The sequence below is a fragment of the Protopterus annectens genome, chromosome 10.part0 (assembly GCF_019279795.1).
Source record: "Protopterus annectens isolate FY-2018-M chromosome 10.part0, PAN1.0, whole genome shotgun sequence".
Lineage (NCBI taxonomy): Eukaryota > Metazoa > Chordata > Ceratodontiformes > Protopteridae > Protopterus > Protopterus annectens.
In genome coordinates this window covers 1,761,780,249-1,761,799,081 of record NC_056744.1, presented here as the reverse complement: position 1 = coordinate 1,761,799,081, position 18,833 = coordinate 1,761,780,249, and the positions used below count along the sequence as shown (strand labels likewise).

Sequence of the window (18,833 nt, the reverse complement as noted above, 5' to 3'; positions counted from 1 at the left end):
GGGCAGGGTATTATAATAAAGCTTTCATTGCTGTACGAATGGTGTCATAGTAAGTCCCCTTGATCTTCTGTGTGCCCCTCCCTGAATCTCCCACAAACAGGTTCCTACATAGAGGGTCCCTTGTCTAGCATGGCAAACTTGTCAAATGGTAAGGATCTTAGTTGCAGAAAATTGAGGAGAAGCTATAACATACAATAGATGTCAGACTTTGGTGTGTGTGTGGGGGGGGGGGGCAAACACGTGTTTATTTAGTGCTGAATGGCTGTATTTTGGGAACTGTGTAGTGGGACAGTTTTGACTGGCTGCTTGTTATGTCAGGTGAGATGGGAGTTGAGGTTTCATAGAGAATCCACCCTGAAGTATCAAGTTATTGGCGTGCTGAAGTCACATGACTGGGAGGTGTCCAATCACTAGTGTGGGGCCACAGAACTTGGAAATATCAAGTTAGTATTTGTGGTAACTAAGCAGATTCAAACCATTAAGCCACAAGGTGTAGAGGTGTTGAGTCTGGAGTGAAGTCACAGGTACTAAAAACATTCAGTTACTGGGTGAGGTTAGATGAAAAGTAGGTGCCCATCTTCTGGCTTGGATCCAGAAAAACAGAGGATGCTTAGATAATGGAGCAAGGTAGCAGACTCTGCAGGTGTGTGGTGATTGTTTTGAGCCTCAGAAACCAGGAGTCCAGTTACAGTAGTGGGGTGGTCTTGTCTTGGAAGCACCTACTCACTCTTTTGTGGATACAGTATGTACAAGATCAAATGCTTCCAGTAACTTTTGTAATGCTAGCAGGGAACTGGCCTGAGAGAGAGTTCTCACTCTAGAGTTCATGAGAGGCACATGCAAATGACTCTGGTTTTGCAGAGAAGTTGTCATTCTGTTAATAGAAAACACTACTTCTTAAACAGAAGTGCCGTGACTCAGTTATTGCACAGAAGAATTGCAACAGGTACACTTGCACTGCCAAAAACAGTAATTCTGTGAATGATACAGGGACTCTTGGACTTTTGCAACTCAGAAGTATTTTTATGATTTGTAACCTTGAAGTTGATTATATTAGTTTGTAGGAGGTGTGTGCATGTGTGTTTTTTTTTCAAAGAACAGCAAATGATGTAGAGCAGCTAAACGTACTGATGAGCCAAAAATATGAGTAACAGCAACAAAGAGAGGCACAGTACGACCACCCACATGTAAGCAGGTTTATTGTATCCAAGCTTTCGAGCCAAAGCGCTTTTAGCTTTGGCTCGAAAGCTTGGATACAGTAAACCTGTTTGTATGTGGATAGTCATACTGTGCCTCTCTTTGTTGCTGTTTTCTTTTTCAAGGCAACCAACAGTGCTTTGCTGGGTTGTGCATCAGCTTTATTTCAGTTACACTCTTCATGCACATTCTTGAAGATGTTGTCTGTTGCTATGTTTTGTGTGAGTCTGTGTAGGTATGTGTGTTATTCAATGAGAGGGGTTGGTCCTTTGCGGAGTCAGTTGATTGTACAACTGCTATTTCTACAAGCCTTATTACTGTGTATGAGTATCTCTGAAAATCACTTTCAGTGATTCTTAGGTTCTTAGGCAAGTACTAGGCTAGCTGCTCTGTGGACCATTTTAAACCTAGCCAATTTCTCTTAGTGGGACTCAATCCCTGTACTTTTTGTTTGTGAGGTAAACACCTTAACCATTATGCCAACCCCAGCGCCATTATGTATGTTGCCCTTTCACCTTCTATTATGTGTATTATGTGACCATGGAGCTTGTATATATAGGCTGGGAGTGTGGGGTTTGACGGGGGGATATTCCTAAAAAAAAAAAAAAAAAACGGTTTATTTACTTATTTCTGTAAGTGGTTTTCTTTGTTATGGATTCAGAGTAAAAGCGCTGTCTGAAATTCCTGTTGAGCTGATGTGAATCTGTCCTTTGTATCCTAATGCCTAGCTAGGCATCCTTATTTGTAGGACAGTTGTACTGTGACTGCTTCAAATTCTGTTCTTCACAGTATTTAAACGGTTTTGAGTGAACTTAGCCCTTCCCAGCAGTCACTTCCTAAATGGCATTATATTTTCCTGAATCTGCCCATCAAGCCACAAGGTGTAGAGGTGTTGAGTCTGGAGGAGAATCACAGGTACTAAAGAAGTTCAGTCACTAGGGTGAAATTACAGGACCAGTAGGTGCCCATTTACTGGTTTTGAACCAGAAGAACAGAGGAGGTTTGCACACTGCAGCAAAGTAGCAGACTCTACAGGCTAAGATTGTTGAAGTACTACACACCAAACTACATGCTAAAAAATATTTCACTAGCCTTTCAGCAAGAAACCGTGACAAGCCATAACGCATCCATGTTATTCAAAAAGAAATGTGCAGATACAAAATTAAAGTGTAGGCGAAGACATACCTATCAACCTTTTCTCAGCAAAGTGTGTGATATAATGTATGACAAGGGGTTAAATTTGAAAGTGGAAAGAAAATAGTGTTGAATTAAGCATAACAATAGATGTTCTTCGTGTGTCAGTGTTGCAGTTCTCACATATGGGTTATTTGGCTCCTGGTAGCCCTCAGTCAGCCCGAATACCAGAGTCCTTGGTATTGACATCTGCTGCCGCCGGTTGTAAAACTGATGTCAGTATGTCAGGTATGAAGGGAGGCAGCCAACATCATTTCCTCAGTCTTTCTTGCCGTGGAGCCCAAAGCAGATGCAATTTGCATTAGTGCCAGTCGGCCGTTTACCTTCATTTCGCTTTCCGACTACCAAGTTGAAGACGCCTTCAGATAAGTACCCCGTTGGGGATCCTCTTTTCTTGCTTTAACAAATGTCAGATAAAGTTAATAACTGTCTTGCCTGTGGAAAACAGATTCTGCACCGTGATTTCCATTCCTATTGCATAACTTGTTTGGGCCTTGAGCACGGCGTCCCTAATTGCGATCTCTGTGCTTCCTTTAACCCGTGTACCATACGCTGTAGAGCTAAGATTTTGTATAAGCATTTCGTAGTCTGGCCTAAGTTCATCTGTATGGCATCTGCTGGTCTCCCAACTTTGGATATACCTAGGAAACGCAAAGACAAGGATCGCAACAGGCCTAGGGTTAAATCTACTGACGACGCACCGGTGAAATTGGTCGTCAGCACAGCGGTAGTCAGTGAGGTGCTTTCGCAGCCCCTGCAGTCTGCAGATTTTCAGCCACAAGCCTCTGCCGAGACCTTTACGGAGTACTCCATGCTGCAGGCTGCTATTTTATCTTCAGACCCTCCGCCTGTCACTGCCTCAGATGAGTCCGGAGCCACTTTGCAGGCACCGGCTTCTGATGCCTCTTCTTTTCGACATCAGACCAGAACCAGACCGACTACCTTAATTCAGACTTCTGCAGTTGCTAGGCCTCCTGAGTCCCTCCAGATTGCTAGTAAACCTTCCAGCCGCAAACCTACTCACAAGAAGGCATCGGCCTACCCTCCTTTGCCTCAGTCCCAGTTGGTAAAGATGGCTGGTGATCTTCTTTCCCTGATTGGGAGCTCTCATCCTCCCCCTTCAAAGAGGGCTAGGGAATTATCTCCTGATGTTTTGTCTGTCTCAGATTCTAAGATTTCCAGTATGTCTGCTGGGGAAGAAGGAAATTCTCAACTTTTTTCTGGCTTTGAGGATTCTGATGCTGAGGAGTCTATACCTTCTGCCTCCCCTATAGAAGATTTTTCCTTTGGGGATACTTTGAATACTCTTAGGGAGCATTTTAAATGGGAATGTCAGGATTTTCCACAGTCTAAGAAAAGAATCAGGGAATTTCTAGATTTGCCACAGCATTAACCTCTGGCTATACCTCCAGTTTTGGAAGTTGTGGATGATGTTTTCTTGGAAAATTCTTTAACTCCTAATTCTGTTCCTCCTGCCCCCAGAAAACCAGATAGGTATTACAGGGTTCCTGAATCTCATCAATTCCTTTTTAAAAATCCTTCTGCTGATAAAGAAATTATTTCTCAAGGCCCCAAGGGGGGTAAGGCTACTATTGCTAAAAACCCTGTGCCTTCTGATAAGAAATCTAGGGTCTTGGACAGGTGGGGTAAAAAAGTCTATACCTCTGCAACTCTTGCCATTAGATCCGTGAATTGTCTTTTTCACATGCTTAAGTATCAGCAGCATACTTTGGAGGCTATTAAGGCTAAACTTGGAGATATTCCTTCAATGATGGAGAACAAAGATTTACAAGACTTACTGAATTCTGTCACTTTAGTTAATAAGCATTCACTTCATTGTGGTTTTGACACTTTGGAGGCTTCCTGCAGAGCAGCAGCCACTGGTTCTGTTATTAGAAGGCATGTTTGCCTCAAGGAGCAGCCTCTTTCTGAACCAGTTAAATCTAAATTGCTGGATGTTCCTTTGCACAAGGACAATCTTTTTGGTAATAAGGCTGAGGAGGTACTAAAGAAGTTGGAGGATAAGGCAAAATCTATGCAAGTTGTAAAAAATTTCCTTCAGGTTCAGCCTCCTCAGTTTAGTAGGCATTATCCTTCCAAGAATTGGTCTTTCCCTGATCCTGGCAAGCAGGGCCACTTTAGGCCTAGGGGTTTTAGATCTTCCAGAGGGCAAGGTTCTGCCCCTCAAAGGGCTAAACAATGGCATTCTTCTTCTGCTAAATCAGGGGAGTTCTAAGCTAGCTTCCCAAAGCAAACATTCTCAGTGACTCCAGCCTTCTTGTGCCTACCTCTGCGAACCCTGGGTTTCCTTTGGGGGGAAGGTTAGCCAGGTTCGCAGAGGTATGGTCTACCATCACAGACAACAAATGGGTGCTCAATATAGTAAACCAAGGTTGCAAGTTTTACTTTTACATCTTCCCTGTTTTACAAGGATACTCAGACATACCCAGAACTCTCAGGGCAGAGGTATAAACTCACATTTCTCCTCTACTGACTATGGGGGCTATAGAGCCAGTTCCTGAAAACCAGGCAGGCCTAGGTTTTTATTCAAGGCTTTTTCTGGTACCCAAGAAAGGGGGCACCTGGCACCCTATTCTGGATTTGTCCATTCTAACCACTTTTCTGGTGATTCCCAAATTCAAGATGCTCACCCTTCAACAATTACTACCAATGCTGGACAAGGATTCATGGCTGGTAACTTTGAATCTCAAGGAGACTTATCTACACATTCCCATAAGGGAAAGTTGCAGGCAGTTCTTTCGCTTCAAGGCTGGGAAGCAACACTTTCAGTTCTCTGCATTGCCTTTTGGCTTATCTACTGCTCCCAGAGTTTTTACAAAGTGCCTGGCTCCAGCCATTGCTTTTTGCAGGCAGAGAAACATTCAAATTTATCCTTACCTGGACAACTGTCTCATTCAAGCAAACTCCCCAGAACAACTAGAAAAGGATTTGGAATTCATGAAGAACATTCTCACCTCTTTGGGTTACACTCTCAATGAAAAGAAGTCAAAGTTGGTTCCTTCAAGGGAGATTGTTTTCCTGGGAGCGAGTCTGAATGCAGCCACCCAGATGGTTTTCTTCCCTCAACAGAAGCAAGATCTTTCTGCTTACTTCATGAACTTGGCAAGCATGACCCAGCTCTCTGCAAGGCAATTCCTGCAAGCATTGGGGTTCATGGCTTCATGTATTTTGATGATCCCATATGCAAGGTTGCATATGAGAAAACTTCAGTGGTACCTCAAGAATCTTTGGTGTCAGCACACACAGGACTTAGACTTGATTCTTCCTCTGATTCCCTGTCTACAAATGGAGTTCCTCTGGTGGGCGACAGCCTGTTCTGAGAATAAAGGTCTGCCTTTCTGCTCACCACCTGCCAGCCAGACTCTCACCACAGATGACTCAGACGTTGCATGGGGGGGCTCATCTGGAGGGCAGGAGCATACAGGGTACTTGGAGCACCCAGCAGATTCATCTGCACATAAACTTAAAAGAATTGATGACAGTGCAGCAGGCCTTGCTGGCTTTCAAGGACCTACTCTACCCTGGGACTCTGCTAATCAGTTCAGACAATACCACAGTCATGTGGTACATCAACAAGCAAGGGGGTACTCACTCTTACCCCTTGTCCAGACAAAGTATGAGACTATGGTCCATAGTAGCATCCATGGGCTTACATCTATTAGCCCAGTATCTTCCAGGGAGGCTGAACTCCTTGGCAGATAATTTGAGCAGACATGTTCATGGATCCTCACGAGTGGCAACTGAACAGGGACATTTTCCATTGCATCACTCATCATTGGGGCTCCAGACAAGTGGATCTTTTCTCCTCTCACACCAATCATCTCCTTCCAACCTTCTGCACCAGGGAGTTTCACAACAAAGCTTGGAGGGTGGATGCATTGTCCTTCCCATGGACACATCTCTCAGTTTATGCATTCCCTCCGCTGTCTCTTCTTCCCAGAGTGCTGCTAAAGATAAGGGACGAAAAACCAAAAGCTATTCTGATAGCTCCAGATTGGCCCAGGCAGCATTGGTATCCACTCCTTTGCAGCCTTTCCCAGACTCAGCCTTGGCATCTTCCCCTGGTCCCAGATCTCTTGGTTCAGGAAGGGGGAAAGTTCCTTCATCCTCATCTTCAAACTCTGCATTTAACTGCCTGGCTAATACTTTAAATCTTTCCCAACAGGTGGTTGATGTTCTTCATGAGGCCAGGAGGCCTAGCACAAGAAAATCCTATGCAGATAAATGGAAGAGATTTTGCTCTTAGATGCTGGCTAAAGGAGAAGACTCTTCTCATCCTTCTCTTTCCCTCATTCTTGACTACCTAGCAGGATTGCTTAATGGTGGACTTTCCTTTTCTTCAATCAAAATTCATGCTTCAGCAATTTCGGCTCATTGTTCTTTTGAGCAACCCAGTTTTTCTCACCCCTTGATGAAACAGTTCCTGAGGGGAGCTAGTAATTTTAGACCTCCGAGAAGAGCTCCTACTCCTTCTTGGGATCTTAATTTTGTCTTGGAGAAACTTACTCTGCCTCCCTTTGAACCAGCTGCCTCTGCAGATTTGAAGTTTCTATCCTGGAAGACTGCTTTCTTTTTAGCTATTACTTCAGCTAGAAGGGTATCTGAGCTGCAAGCCTTAGTGGCAGTAGAACCTTTCATTATTTTTCACTCAGATCGGGTTTCTCTGAGTACCAATCCCTCCTTTATGCCTAAGGTGATTTCCAGTTTAACTCTTAACCAGTCTATTCACCTGCCTACTTTTTTCAACAATCCCCAAATTAAAGGGGAAAGGATTCTGCACTCTCTTGATGTGCATAGATAGCTGAGATTTTACTTAGACAGGACTAAATCCTTTCGAAAATCTGAACAGTTATTGGTTAGTTTTGCTCCTGGGGCTCAGGGTAAAGCTATTTCAAAACAAACCATCTCCAAATGGATTGCTCATTGTATTCACTTTTGTTACCTGCAGCATGGGAAGGTTCCCCCTCAGGGTATTAGGACCCATTCTACTAGAGCAGCCTCTACCTCTGCAGCCTTTCTGAGAGGTGTGCCTGCTAAGGATATTCTAGAAGCAGCTACTTGGTCTTCTGGCCATACTTTCACAAAGCATTGCAATCTACCTTTGTTTTCTAAATCCAGGGCTGGTTTTGCCTCTGCAGTTTTGCAGGGCCTCCTTACCAACCCTTAATCTGTGATCCTTCCTCCCTCCTTTTTCTTCTTACTGGGCTTTGGGAATCAACCCATATGTGAGGACTGCAACAGTGAAACACGAAGAACACAGTACAGTTGTGTACACTTACCATCAATGTAGATGTTCGAGTGTATTCACTGTTACAGTATACACATAGTACAGTTGTGTACACTTACCATCAATGTAGATGTGTGAGTGTATTCACTGTTACAGTATACACATAGTACAGTTGTGTACACTTACCATCAATGTAGATGTTCGAGTGTATTCACTGTTACAGCATACACATAGTACAGTTGTGTACACTTACCATCAATGTAGATGTTCGAGTGTATTCACTGTTACAGTATACACATAGTACAGTTGTGTACACTTACCATCAATGTAGATGTTCTAGTGTATTCACTGTTACAGTGTACACATAGTACAGTTGTGTACACTTACCATCAATGTAGATGTGCGAGTGTATTCACTGTTGTAGTCCTGGTTTCCCACCCTCCATTCCCCCTTTTTTCCTAAGGCACAGACTATAGATTTTTATTTTTTGTATGACGTGTCCAGGGTGCTACCATTCCTGGGATATCCTTCTTTTGGGGACTCCTGACAGTTAAGGCAAGAAAAACCGAGGAAATGGCGTTGGCTGCCTCCCTTTATACCTGACGTACTGACATCAGTTTTACAACCGGCGGCAGCAGATGTCAATACCAAGGACACTGGTATTCGGGCCGACTGAGGGCTACCGGGAACTGGATAACCCATATGTGAGGACTGCAACAGTGAATACACTCGAACATCTACATTTATGGTAAGTGTACACAACTGTACTTTATGCTGTTGATTGTTTATGAATTTATCATTAACATGTCATTTGATAGTGTGTGTAGGTGCTTTCTCCCTGTAGTACTACATTTTAAGTACTAAAATGTCTTAAGTTCCTTACAATGTGTGACATTTGCTTTATGGGTGAATTTCTGAGGGTTATTTAAAAATGAGAAGCAAACCAAATGAAAGTGTGTTAGTTGACAGACGCAAGAAAGTGGCATAACTGGCATACACAGGGTCACAAAGTTCAACTCAAGTGTGAAGACTTAAATCCAGATATCTGTCTAACAGACCATCTCACAGCCTCATACACTTTCCTCTTCAAATGCTGAAATACCAGTACTGTATTGCTTGGCTGATGTACATCTCTGAATGACTAGGAACTTTGAGATAAAAAAATGACTTAATAGCCTAACAGAAGGATAATTAATGTTGCAAACACTACAGCACCGGCTTTATTTCTCACGTGCTCCTTTTTACCCCTTAGATATCTCAGATACCTCTTCAGAGATGCCTCTGATCTCGCCGATAATTGCTGGAACAGGAACCGTGCTCCTAGCAGTGAGTGCAGCAGTCGCTGTAGTAATAGAAATGGTAAGTAACACTTTCTATTCCAGTCAGGTTTGAAGCCCCCCACCAAAAAAAAAAAAAATTAAAAATGCTGCAATTCAGTTTTACCTGTAATTTTACAATAATGATTTAATAAATCTGATGTCTTTCCTTTTCTTGTAAAATCTTTAATGCAAAATATTTTAATACATTCTCTATACTGCTTCACTTAGCACAAATACTGGAAGAGTGCCAGTGAGGTGTGCACTGCTATTTAAACAAAGTCTTCTGAATTTAGTACTGGCTAATTTTCTAGAAACTACTGCCAAGGTTCTGGCAAAAAGTACAGCATGACTGATCTGCTTTCTCCCAGATAAGGAACTCATTCCAAGCCATGGAAAACAGTAGGGTCTCAAACTGCTTGAAGAATTTAGGATTAAATATACAGTGTTACAGCACTACCAAACATTGCATGGCTGATACCAGAAGCAAACCAAATACTGCCTGGTGGGGTTGCCAGGATATAGTAAACAGAAGTCCTAGTCACTTAAAGGTGGAGTAATGAATACATAACTAACAGGAGATTAGGCAGTAATCCCATAACATTATGTAAATGGCTTTTAGGCTATCGGATAATGACCCTTGTTCCTTGGACATCGTTACTGATCTGGGGGAAATGAAGACCTAAAAGCATTTATAGTAATATTTTCTTGTATCTTGCCTAGCTCTGTGGTGCACAGGGATGGAGCCCTTGACTATGCTTCAGTTAACATCCCTAGCACTAGAAGATACAGGCAGGGAGGGGGAGAAATGAAGGGTGTAGTCCACTTGTCGCTTCTGGGACTGGAAGATTATGGAGGGGCACAACCAGTCAGAGACACATTAGGCGGTGCCATCTCCTTTGTGGAGAAAGGACAGACCACCTCTTGTGCTTTGTGGGGGGGGGGGCAGGATGCCTGGAGGGAATGGCAGCTGTAAAAATGAGGGGGCATCCTCTGCCATCAGCCTATTATACGTTCTTCCTGGTACTCTGCTGGGTGTATGTGGGAGTTAAGGCGTAAAAACAGAAAATTCTCAACCACCCTTGATGGCTGTCTAAATGATGGCCCCTTCTGGTTGACCCTCACTCTAATGATGGCAATTATTGGGCCAATTGGCCTGGAGGTGGCAGATAATCAACAGGCAGGGGCAAAGAGAGCAGAAAAACGTTTTTCTCTGGCTTGCACATCACTTACAAACAAAACAGAGCCATGCAATGCACTTGCTACTTGATTTTTCTTTCTTGATCAAAACTTGGAGATAGTGAATGCTAACAGTCATGTAGCCCTTCTCCTGTTTAGACAGTAATGTTACCCTTCAGGTAATCTTCTGTTTAGACAGTAATCAAACCCTTCAAAATATTCCCTAATTAAACATAATCCCTATACTCAGCAGGTTAATTAGACAGCTCTACCCTTATGAATGTCTCATAGACAGGAATTTCACCCTTTAGACTGTAAACCAATTTAACAATAATCATACCCTTTACAATGGCCCTGTTTAGGATGTAATTCCATCACTGAGACTACCTATGATAAGACAAGGATCTCACTTTTCAGTCGACAGCAATCTCACGCTGCAGACTGTAAGCCAATTAAACAGTAATCATGCCCTTCATGGTGGCCCTCTTTAGGCAGTAATTATACCCCTGAGAAAAAATCTGATAAGACAGTAATCTCATTCTTCAGGCCATCCCCTAATAAGACAGTAAACCTGTTCAGCTTCTCCCCTCAAACTGCCCCTAAGTAGATAGTAATTCCATTGATGTCCTTACATTCACTGCTACAGTATTCTTAAACATATAGATTGTCTGCCACGAAAGCCCGAAGTTTGGCCAGTCTTCCAAAGACTCCTGAATTTAAAACGTATGCTGAACATCATCATATGCTCCCCGCAAAATGTAGGGCATAAAGGTGACATTCAGGTGTACCAAAATCAGAACGTCTTTGCCACCAGTCTGAACTTATTTTTTACACCATCGGTCTGTTTACCCGTGTCTATTTTCTGCTAGTTGAATGCATTTTTATTTTCTAGTTACTTCCTACACCTGTTTGCTGTTTTTTCAAGGTAAGTGCCCTGTTTGGGATTTTTTTTTTTGTTTTTTTGTGTTCTGAAAATCCTTCATAGTAGACTTTCTTCCCTTCCCTTTCCTTGTATGTTGAGAACCAGCATCTTAAGCCCCTGGCTAAAGACACTATGGAAGGAATCTCCCAGCCCAAGGGTCAGCTGTTAGGGAAGAAGGCAAAAAAGGTACAACCAGAATCTATTGCTGTCCATCCTCTGCCAGGTTTATCTACTGAGGTTGTTATGAACCCAGAGGCTCACCTGGCTGTGTTGTCAGATTTCTCTGCAAGTTGGAGGCCGGTGAGGACCTGGCTGGCAGCACATCCGAAGAGGCTTTGCAGCCATCTGTCTCAGATGTTCAAAGGGTACCACTGTTGATTTTTTCTGAGGGGCCTAGGGGAGTTCCTCAGATTTTAGTTGGGGAAGAAGTTTCTAGTATGGTTCTTGACTGTTGCCCTGGAGCCTTCTCAGGATGTTCCCTTAAAAAATAAACATGTTTCTTCTGTTTTTAGGGCTCCACAAAGTGAGTGGCAGGCTTTTACTCAGGGGTTATTTTCTGTCTTAATGTCCTTAAAGCCTCCTTATGGGGTTTCAGTTCCTGTTCCTCCTTGGTCCTCTACTCCTCTTAAAAGGCCTGGAGACCAGGATTCTTCTGCAGATAAGTCTGATTCTGCTGACTAATCACTAACTTATTCTACTCAAATTCCTTCTCCTTTGGACTATGGGTCAGAGGAGGAGGAATCTATTAGTCCTTATGTTCCTTTGGAGGAAATTTCCCTCGGGGACACACTCTCTAGGATGATGGATTTTTTAAGTGGGATTGTACTCAGGTTTCTGATATCCATAAGAGGTACTATGAGTTGTTGCAGTTGGACTCTCCTAAACCTACGGCTATTCCTCCTGTCTTGGCTACTTTATTGGATGCTTTCTCTAATGCCTCTCATGCACCATATTCTTTCCCTCCTGCTCCCAAGAAGCCTGATAGATTTAATAGGGTTCCTGAGGATTGTTTTTTATATAAATGTCTTGCTGCTGACCCTTTAGTAGTGCCTGTAGCCTCTGATAAGCCATCTCATTTGCTTCTTTCGCCCAAGTTATTGCCTTCTGACAAAGACAGCAGAACTATGGACAGGCTGGGTAAAAAGGTTTACACTTCTGCTACTCTAACTTTTAGGGCTATTAATTATCAGAACCACATGTCTAGGTATGTGTTGGCTCTTCTTTCTCAGGCCTGTCAACTTATTTCTGATTTTCCAGACTCTGAGGGTTAAACATCTGTTTTTTTCCTTGCTAGGGACTTCCTCTCAAGTCATTCATCATTCTATTTAATGCAGTTATGATGCAGCGGCTGCCTCTTCTAGGGCTGTTGTTTTTGGTTCAGTTATGAGGAGGTATTGTTGGCTTAGGCTTCAACCTCTACCTGATGATATTAAAGCTAGGTTTATGGATGGACCTCTGGATTCTAAACTTTTGTTTGGGGAAGCTGCTGCTGGTTTGTTTAAATCCCTTCTGCATAAGGGTAAGGCCTTATGGGAGCTTAAACATATGTTTGTTTCTTCTGTACCTAAATTTCAGTGACACTACCCTGCTAAGCCTGCCTTTGTTTGTAGAAAATCCCATCTGCTACTAAAGGTAAGAAGAGTGGCAAACGAGCTCCTCCTGCTAAGGCTACTCAATTTTTGGGGACTCTGAAACCTTCTTTTCTGGACAGACCAGGTGCTGTGTGACTATCTGTCTCTTCCCAGCCACATTCCTCTTTCTCTTTGCCTTTCTCTTTCTCTTCCAGTTTGGCTTCAGATCACTCAGGATTCTTGGGTTCTGTCGATCATTCATCAAGGGTACTTCACAGGGTGGAACTAATCACACAAGACAAAGGATCTCTTATCCATCCCCACCCGTCCATATTTCAATTGACACCGTGGGTGATAGGATTTTCATTCCTCATAGACAACTTTTTTTTCTGAGGGCATGCTGCAAGTCCTGCAGGAGGCCAGGAATCCTATGACTAGGAAATCCTACTTATGCAAATGGAAGAGGTTTTCTTTTTTGTGTCTCTGTCGTAACCTGGACCCACTTACTGTGGATGCTCCTTTGGTCAACTTGTGACCTTAAAACTCCAGAGGAAACTGCTAACATTATTAACATTTTTTTTTACCAAAACCATCCAGTCACTAGCTAGCCAACTACCCCTACCAGCTCCTTTCAAAACTTCTCCACAACCACTACCCCACTCCCTTTCGCCTTCCAACCTGTATCCACATCCATCATCCGATCTCTAATTAACAACCTAAAGCCCACTACCCTGGCAGCTGATCTCCTCCCACCAGAATATTTACAAAAAGGGGCATATACCATTGCATACCCTGTCTTGATCATAATAAACCGCACCTTGACTGAAGCCACTATCCCCTCTCTCTCTGGAAGGTTTCCCATGTCATTCCCCTTCATAAAGGAGGGAATTCTTTAGACGTCTCAAACTTCCAACCAATAGCCATACTATCACCATTCACCAAAATTATGGTAAAGTGCATCCACAGCCAATTAATGCACTATATCACCCAAAATAAACTACTGGCCAACTCTCAGCCTGGTTTTAGGCCAAACCACAGCACCACATCAGCCCTCCTATCCTTCTCTAACTCTATCAACATCAACCGAAACAATAACAAACTTACCTCTGCTCTCTTCCTAGATCTCTCTAAGGCCTTTGATATGGTCAATCTGCTTCTCCGCGCCCTGAAGGAACTGTCACTGAACAGTAGCTCCATTAAATGGTTCCAGTCTTACCTGTCTGATGGACAACAAGCAGTTTTATGTCAGAATACCCTATCCACACATCTACCCATTACTCTAGGAGTCCCCCAAGGCTCCATACTAGGACCACTACTCTTCTCAGTCTTTATCAGTGTCCTACCCACCATCACTCCCAAGGCCACCTGCATCCAATACATGGACGACTCTACTTTAATATGTACCGCCTCCTCCTCAACTGAGCTTATGACCCTAACCCAGAATACTTTCAGTGATGTAGAAAAATGGTTCACAAACCATCAGCTTCTATTAAACCCCAACAAAACTAAACTGATCATCTTTTACCCACCTGCAAATCCTCCTCACCATTCTTTACTATAAGTTCCAACAATGGCACAATTATATCCGCAGATACTCACACAAAACTCCTCGGTGTCACAGTCGATAACGCCCTAAAATATGATATCCATGTCAATCAAACCATCAAATCTGTCAACAAAAAACTGGGCTCCCTATACAGGATCAAACCCTTCCTCAATCCTTTTGCAAGAACCACTATTACTTGGTCCCACCTACTTTCTTCCCTGCTCTATGCCTTTCCCTTCTTCACTAACCTGAACCAAGCCACCCTTACCAAACTTGCTAGTTGTTACAACCATATTGCTAGATTTGCTACAGGTGCTACCTTTAGGACCTGCCATTGTATCAACCTAACTCAACCACGATGGCTGGAGTGGCCCAGTCTTCTCCGATACAACCAGCTTGTAATAACCCACAAAATACTATATCAACCCAAAAAAACACCAGCACTAAATAAGATCATCAAACCATACAGCAACCTGAGGTCACTACACTCTGCTGACAAACTGCTGGTGCAAACAACTAAGAGCATAAACATGGCTGGGGACTCTCTATTTGCCAACTCAGTAGGCAAAACTCTGAATATGCTACCTGCTGAACTTACACACCAATCCTCCTTAACCCAATTCAAAAAAAGCCTCAAACTACACTTTCAACAGCATTGGCAATGTCCCTGCTTAACCCATGACTAATCACCACCTGCTGTTCCTGCAAACTCTCACTAAGCATTTCAATCATATACTCTAATAAGTGTATGAATTCTTGATGGGACTTAGCCCATAACTGCGTGTATTATTGTCTGAAACTGAAGCCGCATGATTTTGATGTTGTCTACTATGTTTTATCTAAGTTTGTAACCCTACTGAAAACTGCATATTATATTTATCTCTAAATGTTTCTATTGTTCCTAATGTATTTGTACTTTGCTTTCTGGACCTTTTCTCCACGGGCCTCTGCTGAAAATGGACATATATCCAGTCAGACTTTCCCGGTAAACAAATGTAAAATAAAAATAAATTATTTGTGTGACTTGCTCAATGCTGGTTTGGCCTAGTCTTCTATTAAGGCTTGCCTATCAGCTATCTTTGCTTGTCTGCCTTTTTCCTCCTCCTTTACCTGCTAGATTTGAGGTGAAACAATTTCTTAAAGGGGTCCTTAATATTAGACCTCCCAGGAAGCCTGTTCCTCCTCCCTGGGGTCTTAGGTTTGTTTTGGAGAAGTTGGATCAGGCACCTTTTGAGCCTGCTGCTTCAGCTTCCTTGAAACATTGTTCCTGGAAGACTGTTCTTTTGTTAGTGATTACTTCTGCCTGATGGGTGTCTGAGTTGCGGGCCCTTATTGCTTGTCCTCCTTTTTTGATTTTTCATGAGGACAGGGTGTGCTTGTGCACTAACCTTTCCTTTATGCCTAAGGTGCTTAATGAGCTATCACTGAATCAGCCTATTAATCTGCTTACTTTTTTCCCCTCTCCGCAAACTGACAGTGAGAGGGTGCTGCATACTTTGGACATGCATAGGCAACTTAGGATTTATCTGGATATGACCAAGTCTATTAGAAAATCTGATCAGTTATTTGTTTCTTTTCATCTTCAATTTGGGACTTGCTGTATACAAGCAAATTACTTCTTGGATTGCTAAGGCTATTTACTTTTGTTACACTTTTCATGGCAAGAGCCTTCCTTTTTCAATTAAGGCTCATTCTACTAGAACTGTAGCTTCTTCTGGTGCTTTTTTCAAAGGGTTAGATAGTAATTCTGTTCTTAAAGCAGCTACCTGGACTTCTGTGCATACATTTACCAAACACTACAAGTTGGATGGCATCTCTAGAGCTTGGGCTGTTTTTGCTAGTTCAGTTCTTCATGTTTTTAGGGGATTCTTCTGCCCCTTCCTCCTCTCAGGTTTCCTCTAGAGCTTTGGCAGTCTCTCATATAGTTAAGAATACTGCAGCATTGAATGTAAGGACATAGTACAGTTGTGTAAAATGTTACCATAACAGTAGATGTCTTTGCCTTCAGTGCTGCAGTACTCACTCCCTCCCTTCATCCCCCTAGTTCTTTACCTTCCTGGATGTACACATTACCTCTTGGGTTCCTTGGACTGTTGTTCCTCCTGGGGCACTCAATTCTGATTTTGGTAGGCCAAAACTTTACCTTTATGCCCTGCGTTGTGGTAACTTTCAGCATAACTTTTAAATTCAGGAGTCTTTGGAAGACTGGCCGGACATCGGGCTTCCAAAACAGGGAATCCCCATATTGTTAAGAATACTGCACTGAAGGCAAGGACATTTTCCGTTATGGTAAGATTTTACACAGCTGTACTTTCTTCTGCCTTGGGTACCCATTACCTTTTTAGTTGCCCCAAATCTCATCATGTTCTTAATACATTCCATATCCTCAGCAGTCCCTTAGTGACCCAGTATTTCTTTACATCAGTCTTAAACTCCCCATTTAGACATCATGTATACCTTCTTCTGTTTTTAGTCTTTCCTTCCCTACATTTTGCCAGCTCCCTACCAATTTGGTGAGCACATATATTACTCCCCATTTCATGTGTCAGTGTATACCCCTTTACTCATATCCCAGTACCCTTCTGTTGAGATTGTAGTAATATTCATCTGCATGCAGTCTCCTAACCTAATGTTTCCCATTTCCCCAGTATGGCCTCTAGAAGTGTAAACAGATGCAGTCTTCACAGTGCCCTGAATAACATAAGGCCTCTTTTGAATCTAGTGATGGATATAATCAGGGGATGATATGGGCAGCTGGCTAGTGTTTTTTTTTGTTCCCTATGGGGTATAATGTAATTGGCTAGGCTCCCAGTACCCCATGTCCACTCCAGGTCTACCAGCTTTATCTCCTCCTCCCCACCAGTTACTCTGATACTGCTGGTGCCAGTCATGGATTCTAAGGATGTTCTGGGGGCTTGGCCATTTTTGCTTTCATCCTGAGGAGGGGGGTATTTATATGCCCTACCTACTTCCTGCCCTGCCTCCCATGTTTAGTGACTATGTTCAAGGACATCTTCACTCTTTGAACCTTACCTCCCCTCCCCCAAGAGATTGTCATCAATGAACACTCTGCCACCCGGAACAGGCATGCATATCCCTCCCTGCTACTCCATCAGTCATTAGTCAAACCTCGGTTGACTGGGCCATAATTAGGGCTTTATCCCTCTATACCACTGGAGCAGCCAGCATCTGACTAATGTTGGTGGGGCACCTCAACTTCCCAACCCCTTACAAACTTTTTTTTTCATGTAGCTACTTCGTTTTAGGGATTGCATATGTCTCATCATGTGCAGTGGAGCTGGTAAAATATTATGGCGCTGGAGGTGACCATTCGAGTGATGCCAGGGATGGATTTGGTACAACTAAGTATGTCTCAGGGAAGTTTTTGACTGGTCAGAACTCAGAAATTGAAGAAATATTTATATGTTTTATTTACTAGCTCACAAATACATTTACAGCCCATTCACAACCCAGTTCACAAATTTGGGAGATTCACTGTGTACCCCTTTCATATACTTTACTTTGGTATATCCCTGCTGCAAAGCTCTATTTTAGACAAAGATGTACCTTTTAATGCACAGGACATATATCAGGTATGGGACACTGTTGTCATCAATATCATTGGGTCTGTAATGGCATATTGTTTAGGACCTTACTGCTACCCAGCTGATTCTCGACAATTAATCACCGACTCAGCTGGCCATCATGGTACATTCTTAAATAATGCGCTCACTGTGGACGGTGCAGTGGTGCAGTGGTAGCGTTGTCACCTCACAGCAAGAGGTTCTCCTGTTCGTTTCTCAGCTGGAGTGCCTTCTGTGCATAGTCTGCATGTCCTCCCTGCATTCATGTGGGTTTCCTCTGGGTGCTCTGGTTTCCTCCCACGTTACAAAGACATGCATCTGGAGCATTTCTTCCCGGGCCACCGCTGAAAATTGGCTTCGTTCCAAGTTGGACTTTCCTGGTTAACAAATGTTAAATAAATAAAATAAAAATAAAGTAAATAAACTTACAAGCCTATGGTCAACAATTTGTTGCTAACTCAAGTGGGACATTCTTAAATAATCCATGTTAGTCTCCCTGAAAACTTATGTTCACTGGCTTACTCATCAAGTTAATGAATGTAAAACAAACAAATAAGTAAATAAAGATGTTCTTTGTTTCATATCCCCTTTACTAATTTATATTATTCTCTCACTCTGGAATTCTTTATTTAATTAATTTATTAACTGGGTACAGTATGCACATCTCAGAAAATCTAATTTCTTCGTCTCACAAAGAATATCTGTCAACCGACATATACTGATTGTAGTTAATTCCTCTTCATTCTCAATTAACTTCAGTTTCAAGACTATCTCTTTCATCCCCAGCTTCCGTGTTTCTCCTTCCTCCTCCTCCCCCAGCTGCTGACTGGTAGGTGCCACCTTATTTCCTTGGTTACCTCAGAATACACAGCAGCCCTGGTAATAAGGTTAAACTAATCAGACTGATGAAACTGATATGTGTTGTTAGCCAAGCTTTCCCTGTGACTTTAGCACTGCAATACCATTTTCATGTTCATACTGACATGTTTTACTGTGTGGCACATTAATACACCAGAAGTAGAAGGATTATCCAAAACAAACAGTTTTATTCCATTCTAAAACAAAAGGCAGTGATG

At 42.7% G+C, this 18,833-nt stretch overlaps 1 protein-coding gene across 3 annotated transcripts in view; it reads left to right on the top strand.

Moving 5' to 3' along the window:
* The window catches only part of LOC122813994, a 256,454-nt gene that overhangs the window by 183,552 nt on the left and 54,069 nt on the right, over positions 1 to 18,833 (top strand). For all 3 annotated transcript variants that reach the window (XM_044086568.1, XM_044086569.1, XM_044086570.1), the window contains one exon: positions 8,892 to 8,998. In XM_044086568.1, the coding sequence (XP_043942503.1) occupies positions 8,892 to 8,998 (107 nt within the window). The remainder of the gene's footprint in view (positions 1 to 8,891; positions 8,999 to 18,833) is intronic.